At 38.3% G+C, this 20,547-nt stretch overlaps 1 protein-coding gene across 5 annotated transcripts in view; it reads right to left on the reverse strand.

The window, feature by feature from the left end:
- The window catches only part of fancb (FA complementation group B), a 67,701-nt gene that overhangs the window by 8,299 nt on the left and 38,855 nt on the right, over window positions 1-20,547 (reverse strand). For 4 of the 5 annotated variants that reach the window (XM_043700558.2, XM_043700559.2, XM_043700560.2 and 1 more), the window contains exons 7-9: window positions 18,684-19,135; window positions 7,987-8,227; window positions 1,828-2,584 (exon numbers count right to left, since the gene is read on the reverse strand). In XM_043700558.2, the coding sequence (XP_043556493.2) occupies window positions 2,146-2,584; window positions 7,987-8,227; window positions 18,684-19,135 (1,132 nt within the window). In that variant the 3' untranslated portion in view covers window positions 1,828-2,145. Of the gene's footprint in view, window positions 1-1,827; window positions 2,585-7,986; window positions 8,228-18,683; window positions 19,136-20,547 lie in introns of those variants that run through there. The other variant, XM_087992973.1, reaches the window with a different exon arrangement.

Genomic DNA, 20,547 nt, shown 5'->3' on the forward strand with positions numbered 1-20,547 from the left:
AAAAAGTTATCGATCTCTACAGAAGTTGTAACAAATTTTTCAAAACATCAATGAAATTATTAGATAAAATGTGTGTATCAGCAATTGGGATGCAACAGTAACATGATTTAAATTGATAGTGAAACAGCTAATGGACTGCTCGACGCTTACAGATTTAAAAAGTAAATTGTGGACTGAACAAATCATGGCAAACTGTTTATTCAGCATAAGCATGAAACAAGTTTAGAAACGTGGACAGTAATAGAGTGATAAAAGCTCATGTTGGTTGAGAGTTCTATCTCTCCAGCATGTGAAGTGGAAAATATTGTAGCGTGCTCATGTTATTTCTGTGACATAAGGATCTGCTGATATCTAAGAGAAAGCATGCAAATTAAAGAGGAACAGATAGTAGTGTGTAGATAGTGTCATAAAGTAGGTCATATATATGTATACACTACAAAACTTCAGCAGTATAAACTAAAATAGGTGTCAAAAAGACTGTGCTGATATGGAAATACCTGCAAGAATCAAATGAAATTACAGTGCAAGATGCAAGATAGCAATGACCTAGGCCTTAATGCCAATGAAGCTATGCCATGGAAGGAATTTCAAAGGTATTGGGAATTTGAAAATTGGAGAGCAGAACTGCAGTAGAAGTATCATGTTTCTCCTATCATCTATGATTTGTGCATTTGTTACATTAAGATATCCATTCACACTAATTAAGTACTACACATCTGACAGCCAAACAGATAAATGTATATTCCAGATTTTTGTTTATTTTCAGGAAGAAAACTTTTATGAAAAACTAATTTTTAATTTGAGAATATTGTTTCTCCACTGAAGCGGACCTTCTGCGTACCATCTACACTCTTCGTAAAGAGAGCCTAGCTGTTTTCAAAGAACATCGTATGCAACTAATTACTGCTACTATCTCCAGGTGGGGCAAACACCCACACTTAAAAACTTCTTCAGCACATCTAAACAACACCAAAGATGAGGAAAGTAGAGAGATCATAGAGCCCTCGTGAAAAATATTAGTGGTGGTAGGCAAAATTCAGACATTTGATATATATTGATGCTTGACAATTCTGTGCCATTCCAAGTTGCATAGAAGTACAGACTTCATTAGGAGTCTAGTAGAATTCAGCACCTTATTAAGTTATTTACCTCTTTTACATGGAAGGTAACGTGGCTAATATGGAACAGTCAAGAACATCCAAGTCTAGATTGCTAGTTTCAAGTGATTGACATCCTAGAACAACAGTTCTCTATACTGTACTTTATCACTGAACAGACTCAGCAGTGAATACATTCAATTTTTCTAGGCAAATTCAGCTTTGAATATCCTAACCTCTTACAGGGCTCTTCCTCCTTTTGATGTGTTTAACAGTACCTACCAGACTGTGCACTAAAATCTACGCTTTACATTAGAGGACTTATTGTAGAAGTGAATGAGGTTCAGCTGCAAGCTCTCTAAGACTGAAGACATATTGTGTAACAGTCACCGTAAACAAGGAGACACGTCTGATGGAATGGTAACTATTTTTAAATTCAATAAGTACAGACAACGATGTCCTGCACTGGAGACATCATCAGCTAGAAAATACTTCTGTTTTTGCAGTTATTGAGATGTGTGTCACAGGTTGTATGTGCAAAAATAAAATTGAATTCAGTTACCATCTCAAATTTAATGATTTGCAATAAAGTGTTAATCTCTTGAGATAGTCTGTATTGGTATTGCCAGGTATCTGTGGCAATAAACATATTGCTCATTGTGTACTTGTTATTGTCTGAGTAACTTTCTATGGAGATTGGATAATACATAAAGAAAGACATGCAAATACCAGAAGTACATCAAATTGTATGTAAAATTTATAACCAATACAAATTATGCTTATGAAATACAATGTTAAATACAACATTTTTAATGAAGTATTAGAGCTCAAAGTTTTCTTCTCAGAGAAACCAAGATCATGCGTTTGCTTATACTGTATCCCATGTGTCTGTTTGCACAAGAGTAAAAATTGCTTTAGTGCCATTACAAAGTACTTTAGCACCAGCATGCCAAATGAGGTTAAACAATGGAAAGATCAAAGAAAGATGTTCTTTGTGTCTTATCGAATTCATTTTTCTGATGAATTCATAGAAATTTGACTTTAATTATTAAATATAAACTGAACTGTAGAACCTACCAAGTCTCCATGCAGAGCTATCAGTGTTCAGCTGCACACCAGTCAATTTCTTTGTAATTTCTCTGTACTGAAAACCTGTGATTGACAGGTTCATCCCCAAAGTACTTTGCTCTTGTTCAATTTGAAACTTTGCTCTGTACTCTTGTACCTTTTCCTCACTATTTAATAAGGGAGTATGAACCAAAATATTCTGCTTTTTCTCTGTTTTGGCTCTCATTGTGAACGCATTCTCAGTTTCAGAGATAGCAGAAGTGATCACATTTCTGAAGGCAAGACACTCTTGCTCAAGAGCACACCCCAACATGTCCGCAATTTGATCTTCAGTCCCAGCACTAACGTGGGTTACCACACAACCCTGTGGAAGGATTTTAATTAGGCCATGAAGAAACATCAGCAAAAACGATTGGTTTCTGTAAAGAAGAAAAGAAACAAAATTAATTGAGGTGAGAAACATATTAGCAACATTACTGTTTGAACTAAATTTGTATTTATGTAACTCTTTTTATGACCTCAGGAGAACATAAAGTCTAGTTCAGCCAAGCAATATATTGTCTATTGAAATATTGTCACTTGTTTCGTAGGCAATTTGTAAACAAGTCCCATAAGCACCACATGAGAGATGTTTTGGTGCTGTTGGCTGATGAATCAGTATTGCCCAGGACTCAGGAGAATGCTTGCTCCTCCTCAAAGTACCATGGGATTATTATTTTTCCCTTACATGCACCTGAATAGGGAGATACAGCCTCAATTTCACAGCTCATCTGATAAACAGCACGTATAATAACAGAAGGACTGTCTTAGTATTGAAGTTATGACGTGGAGGTGCCAGTGTTGGACTGGGATGGACAAAGTTTATTTTAGTATTGAAGTGTAAGCCATGAAAATATGTTCAAATCCTGGATTAGGATTAAGCATTAATCTTCTGACAGTTTTAGAACTAAGGGTAAAGAGGGCACAATGGTGGCCGGTGTAAGGGTAAAATGGTTACCTCAACAACAAGGATTCTCAACTTAATTGATGTACAATGGCTATGCCAAAAATAAAGCCATTGATACAATAAATTTGTTTTGCAATAAGTGTCCTATTCAATGGTTTTTAAAGAAATATTATTTTACATTTCAAGGGCACATAAAAGAAAATGGAAGCATATTTAAGATTTAGAAAACTGAAATCAAATAAAGCTCTTGAGGAGTATAAAGGAAACAGAAATGTGCTATAAGAAACCTTAGAATATTCTTGGAAAGTAGGATGAAGGAGAATGCAAAGGCATTTTATACATTTATTAGAAGCAAGAGGGTAACTAGGGAAAGGATAGATCCATTCATGGACAAAAGAGTGAACCTATGTATTGAACCAGAGGAATGAGGTAAGGTACTTTGCATTGGTATTCACTGGGGTGAAGGACGTGGATGATGCTAAGATTAGGGAGGTTTATGTTAATATTTGGAGCATGTCAATATTAATGAAATGGCGATATTCAGTAAATTGAAAAACATTAAGGTGGATAAGTCCCAGGACTTGATGGGATCTATCCTAGGTCACTGAAAGAGGCAAGGGAGAGATTGCTGGGAACTTTACAGAGATCTTTGAATCCTCTTCTGGTCCTTGGAGAGGTCCCAGAAGACTGGAGAATAGCCAATGTTGTTCTTTTATTTAATTATAACACAGATAATCCAAGAAATGATAGGCTGGCAAGCCTAAATCGATAGTTGGGAAATTACTGAAGAAGATTCTCAGGGATATGATTTACTCACATTTGGAAAATAATGAACTTATTAGGATCGTCGGCATGGCTTTATGCTGGGGAGGTCTTGTCTCACAATGTTGATAGAGATTTTGACAAAGTGACAAAAATGTTTGAGGATAGAGCAGTGGTTAGGCAGGTTCAGAAAATTATGTTGCACATTGTATACATTTTGCATGCAATATTCCCCATACTTACGGAAACCGGCCATTTGGTCCAACAAGTCCACACCAACCCTCTGAAGAGAAACCCACCCAGACCCACTGCTCTACCCTATATTTACCCCTGACTAATAACACTATGGGCAATTTAGCATGACCAATTCATCTGACCTGCACATCTTTGGACTGTGGGAAAACACCTGAGCAGCTGGAGGAAACCCACACAGACTCGGGGAGAATGTGCAAACTCCACACACAGACAGTCGCCCAAGGTGGGAAGCGAACCCAGGGCCCTGGTGCTGTGAGACAGCAGTGCTAACCATGCCATCCTGAGTTGTGGATAGTGAGGAAGGTTATCAAAGGATACAACAGGGTATAGATCAGCTGGACAGCTGGGCAGAGAAATGGCAGTTGGAATTTAATATGGACATGTGTGAGGTGATGCATTGTGGAAAGTATACAGATAATGTTAGGACTCTTAGGAGCAATGATATACAAAAGGATGTTGGGTGCAAGTCCATAGCTAGTTGACAGTGACAACACAAATGAATAAGGTGGTAAAGGTGGTGTACAGCTGATGAAAGGCTTATGCCTGAAACATCGATGCTCCTGCTTCTCGGATGCTGCTTGACTGCTGTGCTTTTCCGGTGTCACACTTTTCGATTCTGACTCTCCAGCATCTGCATTACCCACTTTCTCCTAGCACTGAATCTAAGAGTTGGTAAGTCATGTTGCAGCTGTAAACGACTTTAGTTGGGCCATACTTAGAGTATTGAGAGTGTGCAGTTCTGTCCCCACATGATAAAGGACATGAAGACTTTAGAGAGAATACAAAAGAGTTTTACGGACGTTCCTTAGAATTGAGTGTACTAGCTATAAAGTAGAGGTTGGACAGACTTGGATAGTTTTCAATAGAACATTGCAGGCTAAGGGATAACCTAATAGAAGCATACAAAATTATGAGTGGCATGAATTGGTTGGATAGTCAGTCTTTTTTCCAGGGTGAAAGTTTCAAATACCAGGGGGCATAGGTTTAAGGAGAGAAGGAGAAACATAAAGTAAGTTTTTTATTCCCCTACACAGAGTGGTAGATGCCTGGAACAGGCAAGGTGATAGACTGAGATGGACTGTGTACAAGCAGGCGGGATTTGGAACAAAGAATCTATACAGTGTGGAAACAGGGCATTTGGACCATAGAGTCCACACCGACCCTCCAAAAACCATCATCCCTACTCTATTCCTGTAACCCTCCACTTCCCATGGCGAATGCATTTACCTACACATTCCTGAAAACTATGGGTAATTTAGCCAATCAACCTACACATCTTTGGACTGTGGGAAGAAACCGGTGCACCCACAGGAAACCCACACAGATATAGGTAGAACGTGCAAACTCCACACAGACAGTTGCCCAAGGGTGGAATTGAACCTGGGTCTGAATCAACCTGGGTGCTGGCATCATAGTCAGCCAACATGAGGTGGGCCTGTTCCTGTGTTGTACTATTTGAAAAAAAATCTGAATAATGATTGGGTGATTACTCTTATTTTGCCATTTAACCTATTTTTCCAATCAACCTGTTCAGAGAAGGTATTGCCCACCTCTGGAGCAGGTGGGACTTGAATCTGGGCCTCTTGGTCCAGTGGTAGGGACACTGCCACTCTACAAGAAGAGGACTCCAATTACTCATTTTACTTGATTTTAACAAGTCAGCCAGTTGAACATCACAGAATGAGTTCCCTGATTGATGCTGTTAATCTGGTCCAATCAGTGAGCCCTGACTGACATATAAAAAGGGTGAGTTTGTCACTGGCCACCCGGGTGTTTTCCTATCTTCCTGGTGGTGGAAATTGAATAAAGATTCGTGCACTTTGTCTTCCACTGTGTCTCACACCTGCACACACACACCATGGGTGCTGGGGATAAAATAAGCACTACCGCACTTAGGTGATAGTGTGGGGGTTGAAATAAAAAAAAAGATTAAAAAAAAGAAGAAAAAAAATATATAAACAGGATTCTAAAAAAAAATAAACAGGAGATTAAAGAAAAAAAAACTTAAAAAAAAACAGGAGTGTTCACTTGCCACCCAGGTGTTTTCCTATCTTCCTGGTGGTGGAAATTGAATAAAGATTCGTGCACTTTGTGTCTTTCACTGTAGAAAGAAAAAGAAAAAAAGAAAAAAAAAATAAAATAAAAAGGGTGAGTTTGTCACTGGCCACCCGGGTGTTTTCCTACCTTCCTGGTGGTGGAAATTGAATAAAGATTTGTGCACTTTGTGTCTTTCACTGTGTCTCACACCTGCACACACACACAATGGGTGCTGGGGAAAAAATAATTACTACCGCACTTCGGTAAAAAGAAAAAAAAAGGGTGAGTTTGTCACTGGCCACCCGGGTGTTTTCCTGTCTTCCTGGTGGTGGAATTTGAATAAAGATTCGTGCACTTTGTGTCTTTCACTATGTCTCACACCTGCACACGCACACCATGGGTACTGGGGGAAAAAAATAAGCTCTACCGCACTTAGGTGGTAGTGTGGGGGTTAAATTAAAAAAAAAAGCAAAAAAAAGAGGTTCCCCTTCACTGAAAGAAAAAAAACAGGAGTGCGTCACTGGCCACTCGGGTGTTTCCTTTCTTCCTGGTGATGGAAACCGAATAAAGATTAAAAAAAATGGTGAGTTTGTCACTGGCCACCCGGGTGTTTTCCTATCTTCCTGGTGGTGGAATTTGAATAAAGATTCGTGCACTTTGTGTCTTTCACTGTGTCTCACACCTGCACACACACACACACACACACACACCATGGGTGCTGGGGCAAAAAATAAGCACTACCACACTTAGGTGGTAGTGTGGGGGTTAAAAAAAATATATAACCAGGAGAGTCCCTTCGATGTGAAGGGCAGTGTTTGTCACTGGCCACCCGGGTGTTTTCCTATCTTCCTGGTCGTGGAAAAAAAAAGAAAAAAAAAGGTGAGTTTGTCACTGGCCACCCGGGTGTTTTCCTATCTTCCTGGTGGTGGAATTTGAATAAAGATTCGTGCACTTTGTGTCTTTCACTGTGTCTCACACCTGCACACACACACCACGGGTGCTGGGGATAAAATAAGCACTACCGCACTTTGGCGGTAGTGTGGGGGTTAAAAAAAGGGTGAGTTTGTCACTAGCCACCCGGGTGTTTTCCTATCTTCCTGGTGGTGGAATTTGAATAAAGATTCGTGCACTTTGTGTCTTTCACTGTGTCTCACACCTGCACACACACACCATGGGTGCTGGGGAAAAAATAAGCACTACCGCACTTAGGTGGTAGTGCCTGGGTTAAATTATATAAAAAAAAAAGAAACAATGCACCTTTTCACTGTGTCTCACTAAAAAGAAAAAAAAGAAAAGAAAAAAGAAAAAAAGGAAAAGAAAAAAAAAGGGTGAGTGTCAGACTGACATTCTAGTGCCTTACTCTGTATGAGGCAGGACTACATTCAAGAACTGTTCATGTGTCAATAAAGGATGATTTGGTGACGTGATACCGGTCTCTATGGAGTTATTTTAGTATTTATGGATTCAGTTGTCATCAAAACACAGTGAATTTGAAGGAAATATAACCATCATCTGAACCATGCAATGAGATTAAAATTATTTTTATGTATTATTTTACGTTGTACATAAAGTAAGCTGGTGCAATTTCATTCCGCTTCTCATTTTCTCCTCTCTCAGCAGGTGCTTGATGTGTAATAACTGGAAGGCTTCTCGATGTTGACATATAATGAGATCTGTTCTGCGGGACTGATACAACTTCATTGCTCCAAATTTACTTACAAGTGATCTCTTGAAGATATATATAAAATCATTTTGAACTCTCCAATGGTGAGCTAACAACTGATAAAGACAATTTTGATGCAGAAAGGATAAAATACATACCTGCAAAGCACTGTTAAAATTCCTTGGAAAGGATTTTGTGGATGCCAGTTAAGTAGAATACCCTGTAGAGGTCCACTTTTAGAACACAGTAGATATTCTGGGCAAATTTTCAAAGGATCACACTGCATTGAACCCAACAACCAATCTTTCACCCGAGTCAGAGTATAATCAGGAGAAAATATTCGGAATGATGATCTTCGAGATGCAGCTACAGTGCCATAAAAATCTTCTACTGCATTGTCTACACAAACAATAAGATAAAAAAAAAACAAAATTTCTGGTAATCTGCAGGAAAATGTCATGTAAAATGAAAGTAAATATTTTATTAAAATATACCAGTTATTCAAAGTTTGTGCAAAGATTTGTAGCTCGGGTGCTCGTTGTTGTGGTTCTGTTCGACCTGGACCCAATATACCAACCACTACAGCGGACAGCTGAAACTGACAACCGGAAGCGGCAGGGACAGACCACTATAAACACCGGAGGAAACATCAAAGAAGTGCTTCGCAGGAGGCTCCCGAGCACTGATGATGTCGCCCAGCCAGGGGACGAAACGTTTGCAACAAAACCTTCCAGCTCGGCGAACAGAACACACATATACCGGTTATTTTTAATCTACAACAGCTTAATCCAACAAACATATTTAAAGATCCATAAACTGCAAGAAGACTTTATCAGAAATATTTAGACAGATAGCAGAATGCTTAATCTGTCTAAGAGTATTGGGCACAGAGCATTCGGAAGAGAACAACTCAAACATTAGAAAACAATATTGCTGGGATCACAGGTACTGTTAAATTTAAAGGAAAATAAAATTTCAGCTCAGTGGTAAACTAAATTTTTCAGTATTCTTTATGAGCAAACTAATGGAAGTGACGACATCAATTTAAAAGATAGACCATTATAAGAATCTACATCCTGGCTAAAACAAAATTATATTTTAAAGAACTAAAATTGGACTTGCCTGAAGGCTTCTTCTTAAAGTTAATCTCAAAATAAAATTTTATTTCCTCAGATAACCCTCAAAAATGAAAAGAAACAGAGACATTCCAGGTAAAATATACTTATATTAGCTACATGTGAAGCTACACACACAGAAAATGTCGTCTGATTACTTTTGACAGGTGATTCAGGATTGGCCCACAACACCCCACAGTCCGAGATGCATTTCAGGTTTCATTCAAGGGAAAAAATGTCATATTCCAATAATTTCAAATCAGGAAACAGAAGTGAAAATACAAATGTTCATAACAATTATTATTAATAAATGTTCATCTTCATTACAAATTAATCCATGTTCTAATGATGAAACTCATCCATCATGACAATAAGTTTTCCTCTCTTCTACTTATTGCTCATCAGATGAATTATTGTACTTTAAAAGGCCATTCAGACTATGGTGCAAGCCTTTCAATTCAAGCAATTTCTTATAATTTCTTATTTTTTGCTTTTAATTCACATTGCCAGCAGCCACTGTTTCATTTACCGATCTAGATATAGACAAAGTGATCTTACAGAGTGACATGAGTTTTTCTATATCTTAGAATCTTTCTATATCTTTAGAATGTTTCCATTTCAGAAGGTGGGACAAAAGTCATACTCAAAAGAGTGAATTGGTATTGGCTTCCTTCTAAGGTAGAAGGATGCCACAGGATATTTTCTTCTGCAAAGTCAATGTTGAAGATCAGCAGGGGCGCAAAAATCTAAACTTTTTACTCTCTATACAGAAGCTGATTAACTGTTTGTTTCAGGAGTTATTTCTGTGGCCTTCACATATGGTAGATGACTAAGAATTTTTAGAAACTAGCCAGGATAATGGGCAGAGAAAGACACAAAAGATGGTAACTGATTCATGGTACTCTTCTATTATTCTTAGACTGGGAAATATTAGATCATCTTTGAACTTTGGGATGCAAGGTTCAACGGGTAGACGTTTTACCTGATGTCCTTGAATAGACCCCGCTTATAAAGAAGTTCAGTGTGGCAACTATTGGAGATATTGTGAAAACTAGGATGAAAATCAATATTCCCAGATACTTCAAATAGATAGACGTCTTTTCAGATTTAAACAATAGTATTGACCACAATACCATGGTTTGAAAAGGTGAAGAGAGAGATTTTCCTTATTGGTGTAAATAAAGCTGTGCAAACCAATCCCAACCATTACCCAAAAATAATTTTGACCAAAAGAAAGGAATGCAGAAGTAGGCCATTCGACCTTTCTATCCTCATATTCAATATGATTATGGTTGAGCATCCAACTCATTTGAACAAACACTATTGAAGAGAAGACAATCAACTAGAAATGGAGTGCTAAATCTTCATTACACTGACAAAATATTAAATGGATGTTAATGACATCCAGTTAATATCAAGATTTGTCATTGAATGGGAAAGACAGATTACCACAACTACACTGCAATTATTAATGTGTTGCAAAATATTTCATTTTGGCATAAACACAGTACAGCAGCTCTGTTCTAGGATCATCAGGTGCTGTTCAAATACTTTGCAAGTTAACTCACTGACTGACTTCAAAGACCAGTGTTGCTGTAATGAAATAAAAATGTCATAGGATCTATACTGTTCAGAGATGAAACTTTGTATAATTAAATTGATGGTACAAAACACACTGTTTTTATCACTACACAATCATGATAATACAGAAATCAACTACTGTTGAATCAAATTGTGTGCAATATTACAACTAAATTAATATTTAATGATATTAAATTTAGAAAAGCAAAGCAATATAACAGTGACTATAAAGTCAGAGTCAAACACTTCAATGAACTTGTGTGTGGATCAAGGAAAATGCAATGCATTTCTGTCTGATTCATTGTGGTAACATAGGACAGAAAATAATCTACAGCTTTGCAACAAAATGAATATGGCAGTAGCAGTTAGTGAAATGAAATACATATTCTTTCCGAAATATTTTCCCTTTCTGAAATGACAACAATGGAGATATCCACAATCAGTTACAGTTGTAGCTAGCAAAAAGAAAGATGGTTGTTGTTCTTTGAGGCTAATCATCCCAGCCTCACAATAGCTCTGTTGGATTGTTTCAGTCCAAACATCTTCAACTGCTTTGTCAATAACCTTCCCTTTATTGTAAGATGCTTGTTAGAACTTAGCTGGAGGATTGTGTACATATGTGGGTGCCATGGAAAGATCTGAATGCATTGGAAAGAGCGCAGATTCCCAGGAATGGGAAACTTCAGATAGGAGAATTGATTGAATAAGTTAGGACTGTTCTCGTTGGACAAAAGGTTAAAAGACAATTTGATAGAGTTTTTCAAAATATGAGTTTTGTCACAAAATCTGAATACAGTAGATATGGAAAAGACGCACGCACTCATAAAAGGAATGAGTGCACAAGGACATAGATTTAAAGTGACGTGCAAAAGAAGCAAAGGTGATTTAGAAAAAAATCTGTTTCACACAGCAAATAGTCAAGGTATAGAATGCACTGTCTAGAAATGTGGAGGAGGAAAATTCAATTGAGGCATTCAAGGTGGTACTGAATGATTATTTGGATAAAAAATAACTTGCAAGTGTATGGGGAGAGAGTAGTAAATTGCTACAAAGTAATGAAATTTAAGCTGAATGACCTTCTTCTGCGCCTTAGAACTACCAACAATCACTGAAAGATATCACTGATCCACAATTGAAATGGAACAACCAACCAAACACTGTACCCACATCTGCCACTTCCTCAGGAAGTACATTGTACACACGAACCACCCTCTCTATAAAAGAATTGTCTTTTATGTCTTTTTTAAATCTCTCTCCTCTCACCTCAAAAACGTGCTCCCTCGTCTTGAAATCCCTCATCCTAGGGAAAAGACATCTACAATTAACTCAATCTATACCTCTCATTAATTTATAAACTTCTATCAGGTTGCCTCTCAAGCTCCTATGCTCCAGAAAATAGTCCCAGGCTATCAAGCCTTTCTTCATAACTCAAATCTTCCAACTAAGGCAACATCCTCATAGATCTCTTCAGAACCTTTTCCAGCTTGATAATATCCTTCCTATAACTGAGCGACCAGAACTGGACACAGGTATTCTAGTAGAGGTCTCACCAATGTCCTGTACAACCTTAACATGACTTCCCAATTGTCAAAGGACTGAGCAATGAAGGCAAGGGTGCCAAACACCTTTTTAGCTACCCTGCCTATATGTGACGCAAACTTCAAAGAATTATGTACCTGCACTCCTAGGTCCCTCTGTTCAGCAACACCACCCAAGGCCCTACCACTAATTGTGTATGCCCTACTCCTTGTTTGTTGTAACAAAATTGAATACGTCGGATTTATCCCGATTGAACTCCATCTGTCATTTTTCAGCCCTTTGAGCCATGTGATCAAGATCCTTTTGTAATCTTAGAAAACCTTCTACACTGTTCATGTTGCCACCAATTTCAGTGTCAACCACAAACTAACCATGCTTTCTATACTCTCATCCAAATCATTTATATAAATGACAAACAAAAGAGGACCCAGAACAAATCCCTGTGGAATATCACCGATCACAGATCTCCAGTCGGAAAAACAACCCTTCAATATTACTATCTCTGCCATTAATCCAATTATGTATGCAATTGGCAAGCCCACCCTGAATCCCATGTGACCTAACTTTGTTAATTACTCTACCATGCAGAATCTTGTCTAAGACTTGACTAAGATCCAAATAACTAATTTCTACTGCACTGCCATCATCAATCTTTTTGGTAACTTCCTCAAATAACTCAAACAAGTTTGTGAGACATGATTTTCCTTGCACAAAATCATGATGACTATCCCAAATCAATTTTTGCCTCTCTTAAATGTCCATAAATCCTATCTTTTATAATCATTTCCAATAATTTATCCACAACCCACGTCAGACTCACAGGTCTACAGTTCCCAAGTTTCTCCTTGCAACCTTTCTTAAACAGATGTACAACATTAGCCACCCTTCAGTGATCAGGCACTTCACCCGTAGTTATAGATTATGCAAATATTTCTGCAAAGGGTCTCACAATTTCCTCTGTTACTTCTCACAATGTCCTGGGATACATTAGATCAGATCCCAGAGATTTAACAGACAATCAATTCTTCAATGTATAATTTCAGTTACATCACACTGCAAATTTTTGCTATAAATTCTGTGTTACGATCGAGCCCTCCACAATCACCTGATGAAGGAGCGTCGCTCCGAAAGCTAGTGTGCTTCCAATTAAACCTGTTGGACTATAACCTGGTGTTGTGTGATTTTTAACTTTGTACACCCCAGTCCAACACTGGCATCTCCGAATCAGAGATTTATCCACCTTTATATTTTTTAAGACCTCCCGAACATCCTCTTCTGTAATGTGAACTTGTTTTAAAATATCAAAGTTTATTTCTCTGCATTCTCTAGACTCCATTTCTTTCTCCGCAGTAAAATATGATGTAAATTATTCATTTAATACCCCTCCTATATCCCGAGGTTCAACATAAAGATGACCTCCTTGATTTTTAACAGGTCCCACCCGCTCTCTAGTTACCCTCTTGCTCTTGATGTATATGTCGAATCACTTTGGATTATTGCATGATGGAGTATTTTCTGGATGGATAGGACACCGATAAAACAAGAGATTTGACATGATCCAGGACAAAGCAGTCTAAGGACAAAGAATCATAGAATCCCTAGAGTGCAAGTAGACGCAATCAGCCCAAGTCTGCATGACCCTCCTAAGAGTATCCAGCCCAGATCCCCTATCTCCACAATCCTGTATTTACCATGGCTAATCCAACTAGCCCGCATATGGGGCAATTTAACAAGACTACTTGACTAACCACCTTGAGAGTATGCAAGAATACCGGAGCACCTAGTGGAAACTTAGACAATGTACAAACTCCATAGAGGTAGTTGCCCAAGGCTGGAATTGAATCTGGGTCCCTGGTGCAGTGTCACCGTGTTGGCCATGAATGAATGGTTCAATTGCTGGATGGAATGTCAACCAACACTTTATCAAAACCCCATCCACAATCTTAAATATTCATTATTTTACTACCAATGCATAATGGCAGCAGTGTGCACCATCTACAAGATCAAACCCATCATCTCCATCACATAGAAAGCCTTAAGGCAGCAGATACATGCAAAAACCATTACCTACAAGTCACCCTCCAAGCCACACCCCATCTTAACTTGTTACTATATCACCATTCCTTCACTGTTGCTGGAACAAAACCTTGGAACTCTTCTGCAGAGGTCCAAGACAGCAACTCACCGCAGCGGTCTAAATGTCAATACAGATTTGCAACAAACATATGCCTTGCCTTGCACCGACATGCCATGAAAGAGAAAAAGCTAAAGAGTATTCTGATGAACGATACTGTGCTCAGGTTCTATAGGCACTACCCTGGCTGAGACCTAGCTCAGGTTGTACAATAGTGTGTGAACCACAGACTTGAGAACATTGAACATTAATTCTGAACTAGCTTGGGCAGCAAGTCTAGAATTTTCAAACAAGTTGAATGCCCTTGACACTGTCCTACAGCTACTTTGTGACTACCCTTTCTCATATCCTGCTTCCTGTAAGGTCTCTATTCCATTCTTGTAGCTTATCCATCTCAGTAGTTCTGAAGATGTCACTGTACCTGTGTCTTGGTTTCTGCAAACCCAAAACTTTCCATAAGTATAACTGACAAAATTCCATTCCATTTTCCTGTTCTCAGAATCACAAAAGGATTCCCAATGTCTTCATCCTCCATCTCACTAAGCCCCACATTCACAAGCACCTAAGTGTTACAGCTTAGAAAGAGGACATATGGCCCATTGTGTATGCATCGACTCTCTAAATGAGCATTATGAAATAGGGGTTCTCCTAGCTTTTCTCCATACCCTTACAAATTGTTTCTACTTGAATGATCATCTACTGCCCTTTTGAATACCTCAACTGAACTTGCCTCCATTGCATTTCCAGACAATGCATTCCAGACCTGATTCATTCATTATGTGAAAAAGCTATTCTCACATGACATTTGCTTCTTTAACGATTCACTTGATTTTTTACATTCTTAATCCTTTTCTGAGAAAATGTTTCACCCAATCTACTCTATCCAGCCCAAGTAAAATTTTGAAAACTTCCATCACACATTTTCCATCTACTATGGAGGGATTTGAAAATACGCTTGTAGATCATGAGTCCAAATCTTGGAATTACTAGGCTAACAAAATGATCATAATGTACCACTAATTTTAGTTTCATGTAGGATTTCTCTAGTTATGCCTAGTGAGTTTTTCACAGGCTATTCTCTGCAAATCACCTCATAAGCTATCTGCCACATCCCTCTGGTGCCCCACTTGTGTTTCCTTCCACACAGCAATGGCAGAGGTATTTGCCAATGCTGAGACCATCTGAGATTCATGGCACTGGCACCAATTTTAGAGTCTAGCCAGGCACCAAGTAAAGCTGCCAAGAACTTTCCTTCATTGTACATGTTGTGGGAAAGGAAAGAGAAAGAAACAATTCTGAGGGCACACATGTTGCACGGCTGACAATTCATTCTAAATACAAGAACAGTTTACAAACATATTGCTATTTAAGAAATAAGCTACACCGGTTCATTCCTTAGTGTTATCCCAAGTTAGAATCCTGTCTAAGGGAATGCTACTTCTCTAATGCCTAGTGTAGCCTCACATCCTCTCATTGCTCAGTGAAGGAGCATCACACATTGGAAAGCCTTCAAATGTTTGAAAAATTTCACTTTTATTTAGTAACTGCAAACATGAAGAAATTAAATTTGCATTTACATCTGGGAATAGACAGGGAAGATTTGCCTTTCGGTCAACTATAAATTTACAGTCAATAAGTGATCACTGTGTCCAGCTCACATCTATTGAAATCAGGTGTTAATTAAGTTGTTTCTGGCTTGTTACACCTGACACTGCAATGCTCTATCATGCAGAAGGAGATGTTCCTCCTGTGCAATGTCCTTGTCTTCTTCCTCAGAAAATTGTTATCACTCTCCTACCTCTTCAGCCTACTCCAATTGTGCAGAGTACAGTATACTTTGCGTGGCACACATTGTCTGGATTGTACTATAAGCTCCCATTGGACAAATCCAAGCATCAGAATCACATCTTCAGCAAGTCTATCATTTGCTCCACCATTAACCTGGTGGAATAATGAGAAGCATTGTATGTGATCAGTTTTAATTCTAAGGGGTTGTATAACAAAGTCATTACCCATGGTTTGATGAGAGTAGCCCTGGTCACCCAGTGACCGATCTTGTAAAGTCAGCCAGCTCTTGAAACAAAGTAGGAACACAGGGGTTCATAAGGATATAGGAATCATTACAGGTCCCAGAATACCTGGCACAGACTTCTAAGATGTGGTAAAAATGATCATAGGTAAATCAGCTGCATTATGATATGGCACTTTCAATATGACCTGTGCATAATCTATCACATCTTGCACCAAGAAGAAATCAGCTATGTTGTCAAAGCCTACTGACCTGGCTGCAGCATTAACCTCGTCATAAGGCAATGTGATGAATGATGTCATCTGGCACAGTTGGATAAAACTTTGTGTAATGTTACTAAATCCTCAGTCTGCAATGACAATTTGGCCTGCTCATCTGGAAGATGTGGCATTGAGCAGAATAGATTGACTGTTTCCAAGTCCTAGCCTGGTATGAGAAGATGTCCTTAACTTATTGTTTCATGGCCCTTTCATTGGAAGCTGTCTCCCTTCCCCTGGCTGAGGGTGACTTCCTTTTGAGACATGTCTGTCTGGCGGAAGTGTATGCAATGTGTTTGCTTCATAAGCAGCTGGCAAATGCTGATGTATCACAGTGCTGTACAGCAACATGTTCACTCGCCTGACTGATAGCTGCTCACAGGCGCAGCAAGCTACTTAGTTTTGTACCTGCTCTAAGATGTAAGCCTTATACCTATGGTTGAGGGGAGGAAAGTACAAAAAGGCAAGGCAAGGTAGAAATGCTTTGAGCATCCAAGCATGCCCAAATTGAGTGAGTGATTAGAGAGCAAGTGAGGTGCCCATTGATACATCCAGTCCAATTCATGAATTGGGTGCCCCTGTGTGCAAAATGTCTTGGCAAGTGCACTGTAATATATGGTGGTGGTGTACAGCACTGAAGCACAGAACTGTACATTGCAGGTAGATTGGAGGTTTGCCATGATGATGCAGTGAGGCTGATATGTGTCCATTGCCTACCTCTCTAGGTAAGGGCTGCAGTAGTTGGTGCAATGGAGTAAGGCTTAAGTTGTTGGTGACTACTATCCAAGATGGATGGCAAGAGGAGCAAGTGGCAAGTTTGAGTCATGCGGTACCCGTGCTGAGGATCAAATATGATTTGCCTTTCCTAATTTCTCTTCAGCAAATAGGACATTATGAAAGTTATATTGTTGAGGTGAGATTAGGTATTAATAAGATGCTTATACATGCAAACAGACTTCTTCCTACTCACCAGCAAGAATCTGTCTTACAGTTCAAAACTTGGTTGCAGAATTTGACATTTTTTTCTCTATGTTGAGAATTTCATCATTATCAAGGTTGCCACATTTTCCAAACCAACTTGACATTGTTCATGTCATTCAGGGACTGGGAGGATTCTGGCCTTTGACTCTGATATCTCTGCCACCTATGACATGATCCCATTAATAAGCATAACTTTCCCTCTCCTTTCAATATTTCAAAGGGGCTACACCCTCTGCAATACCTTGGTCACTCCTTAATCATCTCCAATCATCTCTTCCTTTTTTCATGCATTTAGGAGATGTCATCCTTGCCCTTCTAATTCCGATATTTTCACTGTCTAAAGTTCCACGCAAACCTTTGAGGTTAAACAGTGATTTATTTGCATTTCTTTCAGTTTTGTGCATTGCATTCACTGCTCACAACGTTGTCTCTTCCATACTGGGGAACCAAAATGCAGATTGGGTGTTTTTTTTGTGAAACACCTCAGTTATAGCCACAAGTATGACCTTGAGCATCATGGCACCTATTGTTTTAGCTCTCTGCACCACTCTCAATCCGACCTTTTTTTCTCCAGCCCTTACGCAGTTTCAATAAAGCTCAACAGAGCTGAGAAAGAACACTATACCTTTTAATTAGCCTTCTGGCCTCAACATCTAATCAGATCATAATGCTGGTGCTCATTTTTATTTACACATCCTCTAGCCCCTCTTTTGTTTCTTTCTTATTCCATAACAATTTGCATTCACCTTGCACTATTGTCCATCATGTCAATGCATCTATCCTGTGTCCAACCCCAAAAATTATATTCTTACCCCACTTTCCCTGCCTTTGCACATGCTTAAATCCCTTACCATGTTCTGGGTTGACTAGAAGTCATCGACCTGAAAAATTAACACTTTTCCCCCGTTTTACTGATATTGCTAAGTATTTCCAGCATTTCCTGTTTTCTTTGAAATGATTTTCAGCATCTATAAGATTTTGCTTTTAAAACATGTGATGTCATTTTCAAGTTTGTCAGGAAAATTAAAATTTGTTTCAGATATGAAAATTATTGTAAGTTGGCTAATGGAATCGTATTGAAATCCCAGGTGCAATACTTAATTGTTTTATAAACATCTAATCAGTTTCTATTTTAAGATCAACCTTTTGAGAGACTCTATAATAAAATGTTCCCTATGTTCACAAAAATTTATTTTAAGTTAAAAACTAATATAGTTACCTGTACATAGCAAAGGATTCTGCAACAAGTTTATTGCATACTTTTCATTCCAGATGTCCTCCAGGTTTAAAGAAACTCTGCCACATGATATAATCTTCTCTCTTTTTGTTAATTCAGTTTTCTGAATAGGACCCATTGTACCATGTAGTAATACACAGCAATGAATATTATTGTATATCAGCAGCGGTGACAAGTCTGTGATAACTGTGATGGTCTGTGTATGATCTTTGTAAGTCCGAAAACACGGGTCTTCCTTATGGCTGCTCCTCAAAGCATGTATATCTTGCATCTCCAGTCTTGGTTTCTTCAGTGGAGGTTCTGATGGATATTGGTGAAATGATGCCAACACTGGGGATCTGCTTACCTTCAATACTTTACTTTGAGATTGAATCACTGGAGCAGCAGTAAAGTCATGATTCATCACCAGCGACAAACTCAGATAGTCAAAATTTCTGCAAAGAACAATACAAAGGTTTTGCATGGATTATCATTATAAACTAAGTTGAGACTACTAAAGGGTAACAATGCACATTAAGGTTCAAGAAATCAATCTACCTTAATTTTTCATTTGGATTGCCTACCTTTTAGTTCTCACTACTGTCTCTTATAACTGACTCAGATTTCTAATTTCATTTTAAGGTGTAGTTTCATGCAAAATACATTCTGGTTTCTTTGCACAGTCTCTCACCTGCACTACATAAAATTAGGAAGTTAATTGTTTGAGCAGGAATGAAATACAAAATGCAGCAAAAAGGTAACATCTCATCAATGAGAATTAGAGTCAGATTGTTTAAGACAGATGTCTGTTTTAAAAACAGCAGAGGATACAGGATCAGTTGTTAATTTTAAATCTGAGATGAATAAATTGTTAAACAAAGATATTAAGGGGTATCCGCCAAAGGCACATTTAGGCCACAGATTAGCCGTGATCTCACTGAATACCGGAAAGGGCTTGAGGGGCTGAATGGTCTATTTTCATTCCTATCTTTAGTGATGTTACAATTGTGTAAAAATAACAAATACTGAAAATTCAGACTTTAACACGATTGAGGAGCGAACACTCCAGAAACCTTCTACAATTAATCAGTCACTATTAATGTTACCCACATGATTATATATCCATGTAACAAAGTATTACGCTGAACAGTAAAGAAAAATGTGTTTATTCAATCATTTATTAGGCAGAGGGTGAACTTTAAATACTGCGACGTATTACATATTTATCAAGAGTTGTACCACTTCTAAAGTTAGAATTGTTCTCATCATCGTATGATTAAATCAATATAATTACTATATTCAAAAATTATAGCCGGTTTGGCAGCATCTGAGGAGCAGGAGAGTCGATGTTTTGAGCTAAGCTCTTCATCAGGAATGTGATTATGTTTATGCTTGAAATGTCGACTCTCCTGCTCCTCAGATGCTGCCTGACCAGCTGTGCTTTTCCAGTGCCACACTTTTTGATTCTGACCTCCAGTATCTGCAGTCCTTACTTTCTCCTAGTTTAAAAATTATGCCAAAGATAAGCCCAAGATTTGTGAGTAATATTGTTGCTTTTACTATCTGTGATTGGACAGGATAAACAGAAAAATATGTATGACCTGGTAGCCATTACAGAGACATAGCTCCAAATTGACAAAAACTGGGACACAAATATTCAAGCATACATGATATTTAGAAAGGATAGGAAGCTGGGAAAAAATGAAAAAGGGGGCAATTCTGTTAGTTAAAGATGACATGTATAATAAAGAGGTATTACCTTAGTTCTGGAGATCATGATGCAGAATAGGGTTTAGTAGAAATGAGAAATACAAAATGGGAAGTTTGTTTGTAGTAGTGGTATGCACAGAGGAAACTTGATTATCCG

The sequence above is a fragment of the Chiloscyllium plagiosum genome, unplaced genomic scaffold (genome assembly GCF_037043375.1).
Source record: "Chiloscyllium plagiosum isolate Xiang-an unplaced genomic scaffold, Cpla_swu_hap1 HiC_scaffold_12, whole genome shotgun sequence".
NCBI lineage: Eukaryota > Metazoa > Chordata > Chondrichthyes > Orectolobiformes > Hemiscylliidae > Chiloscyllium > Chiloscyllium plagiosum.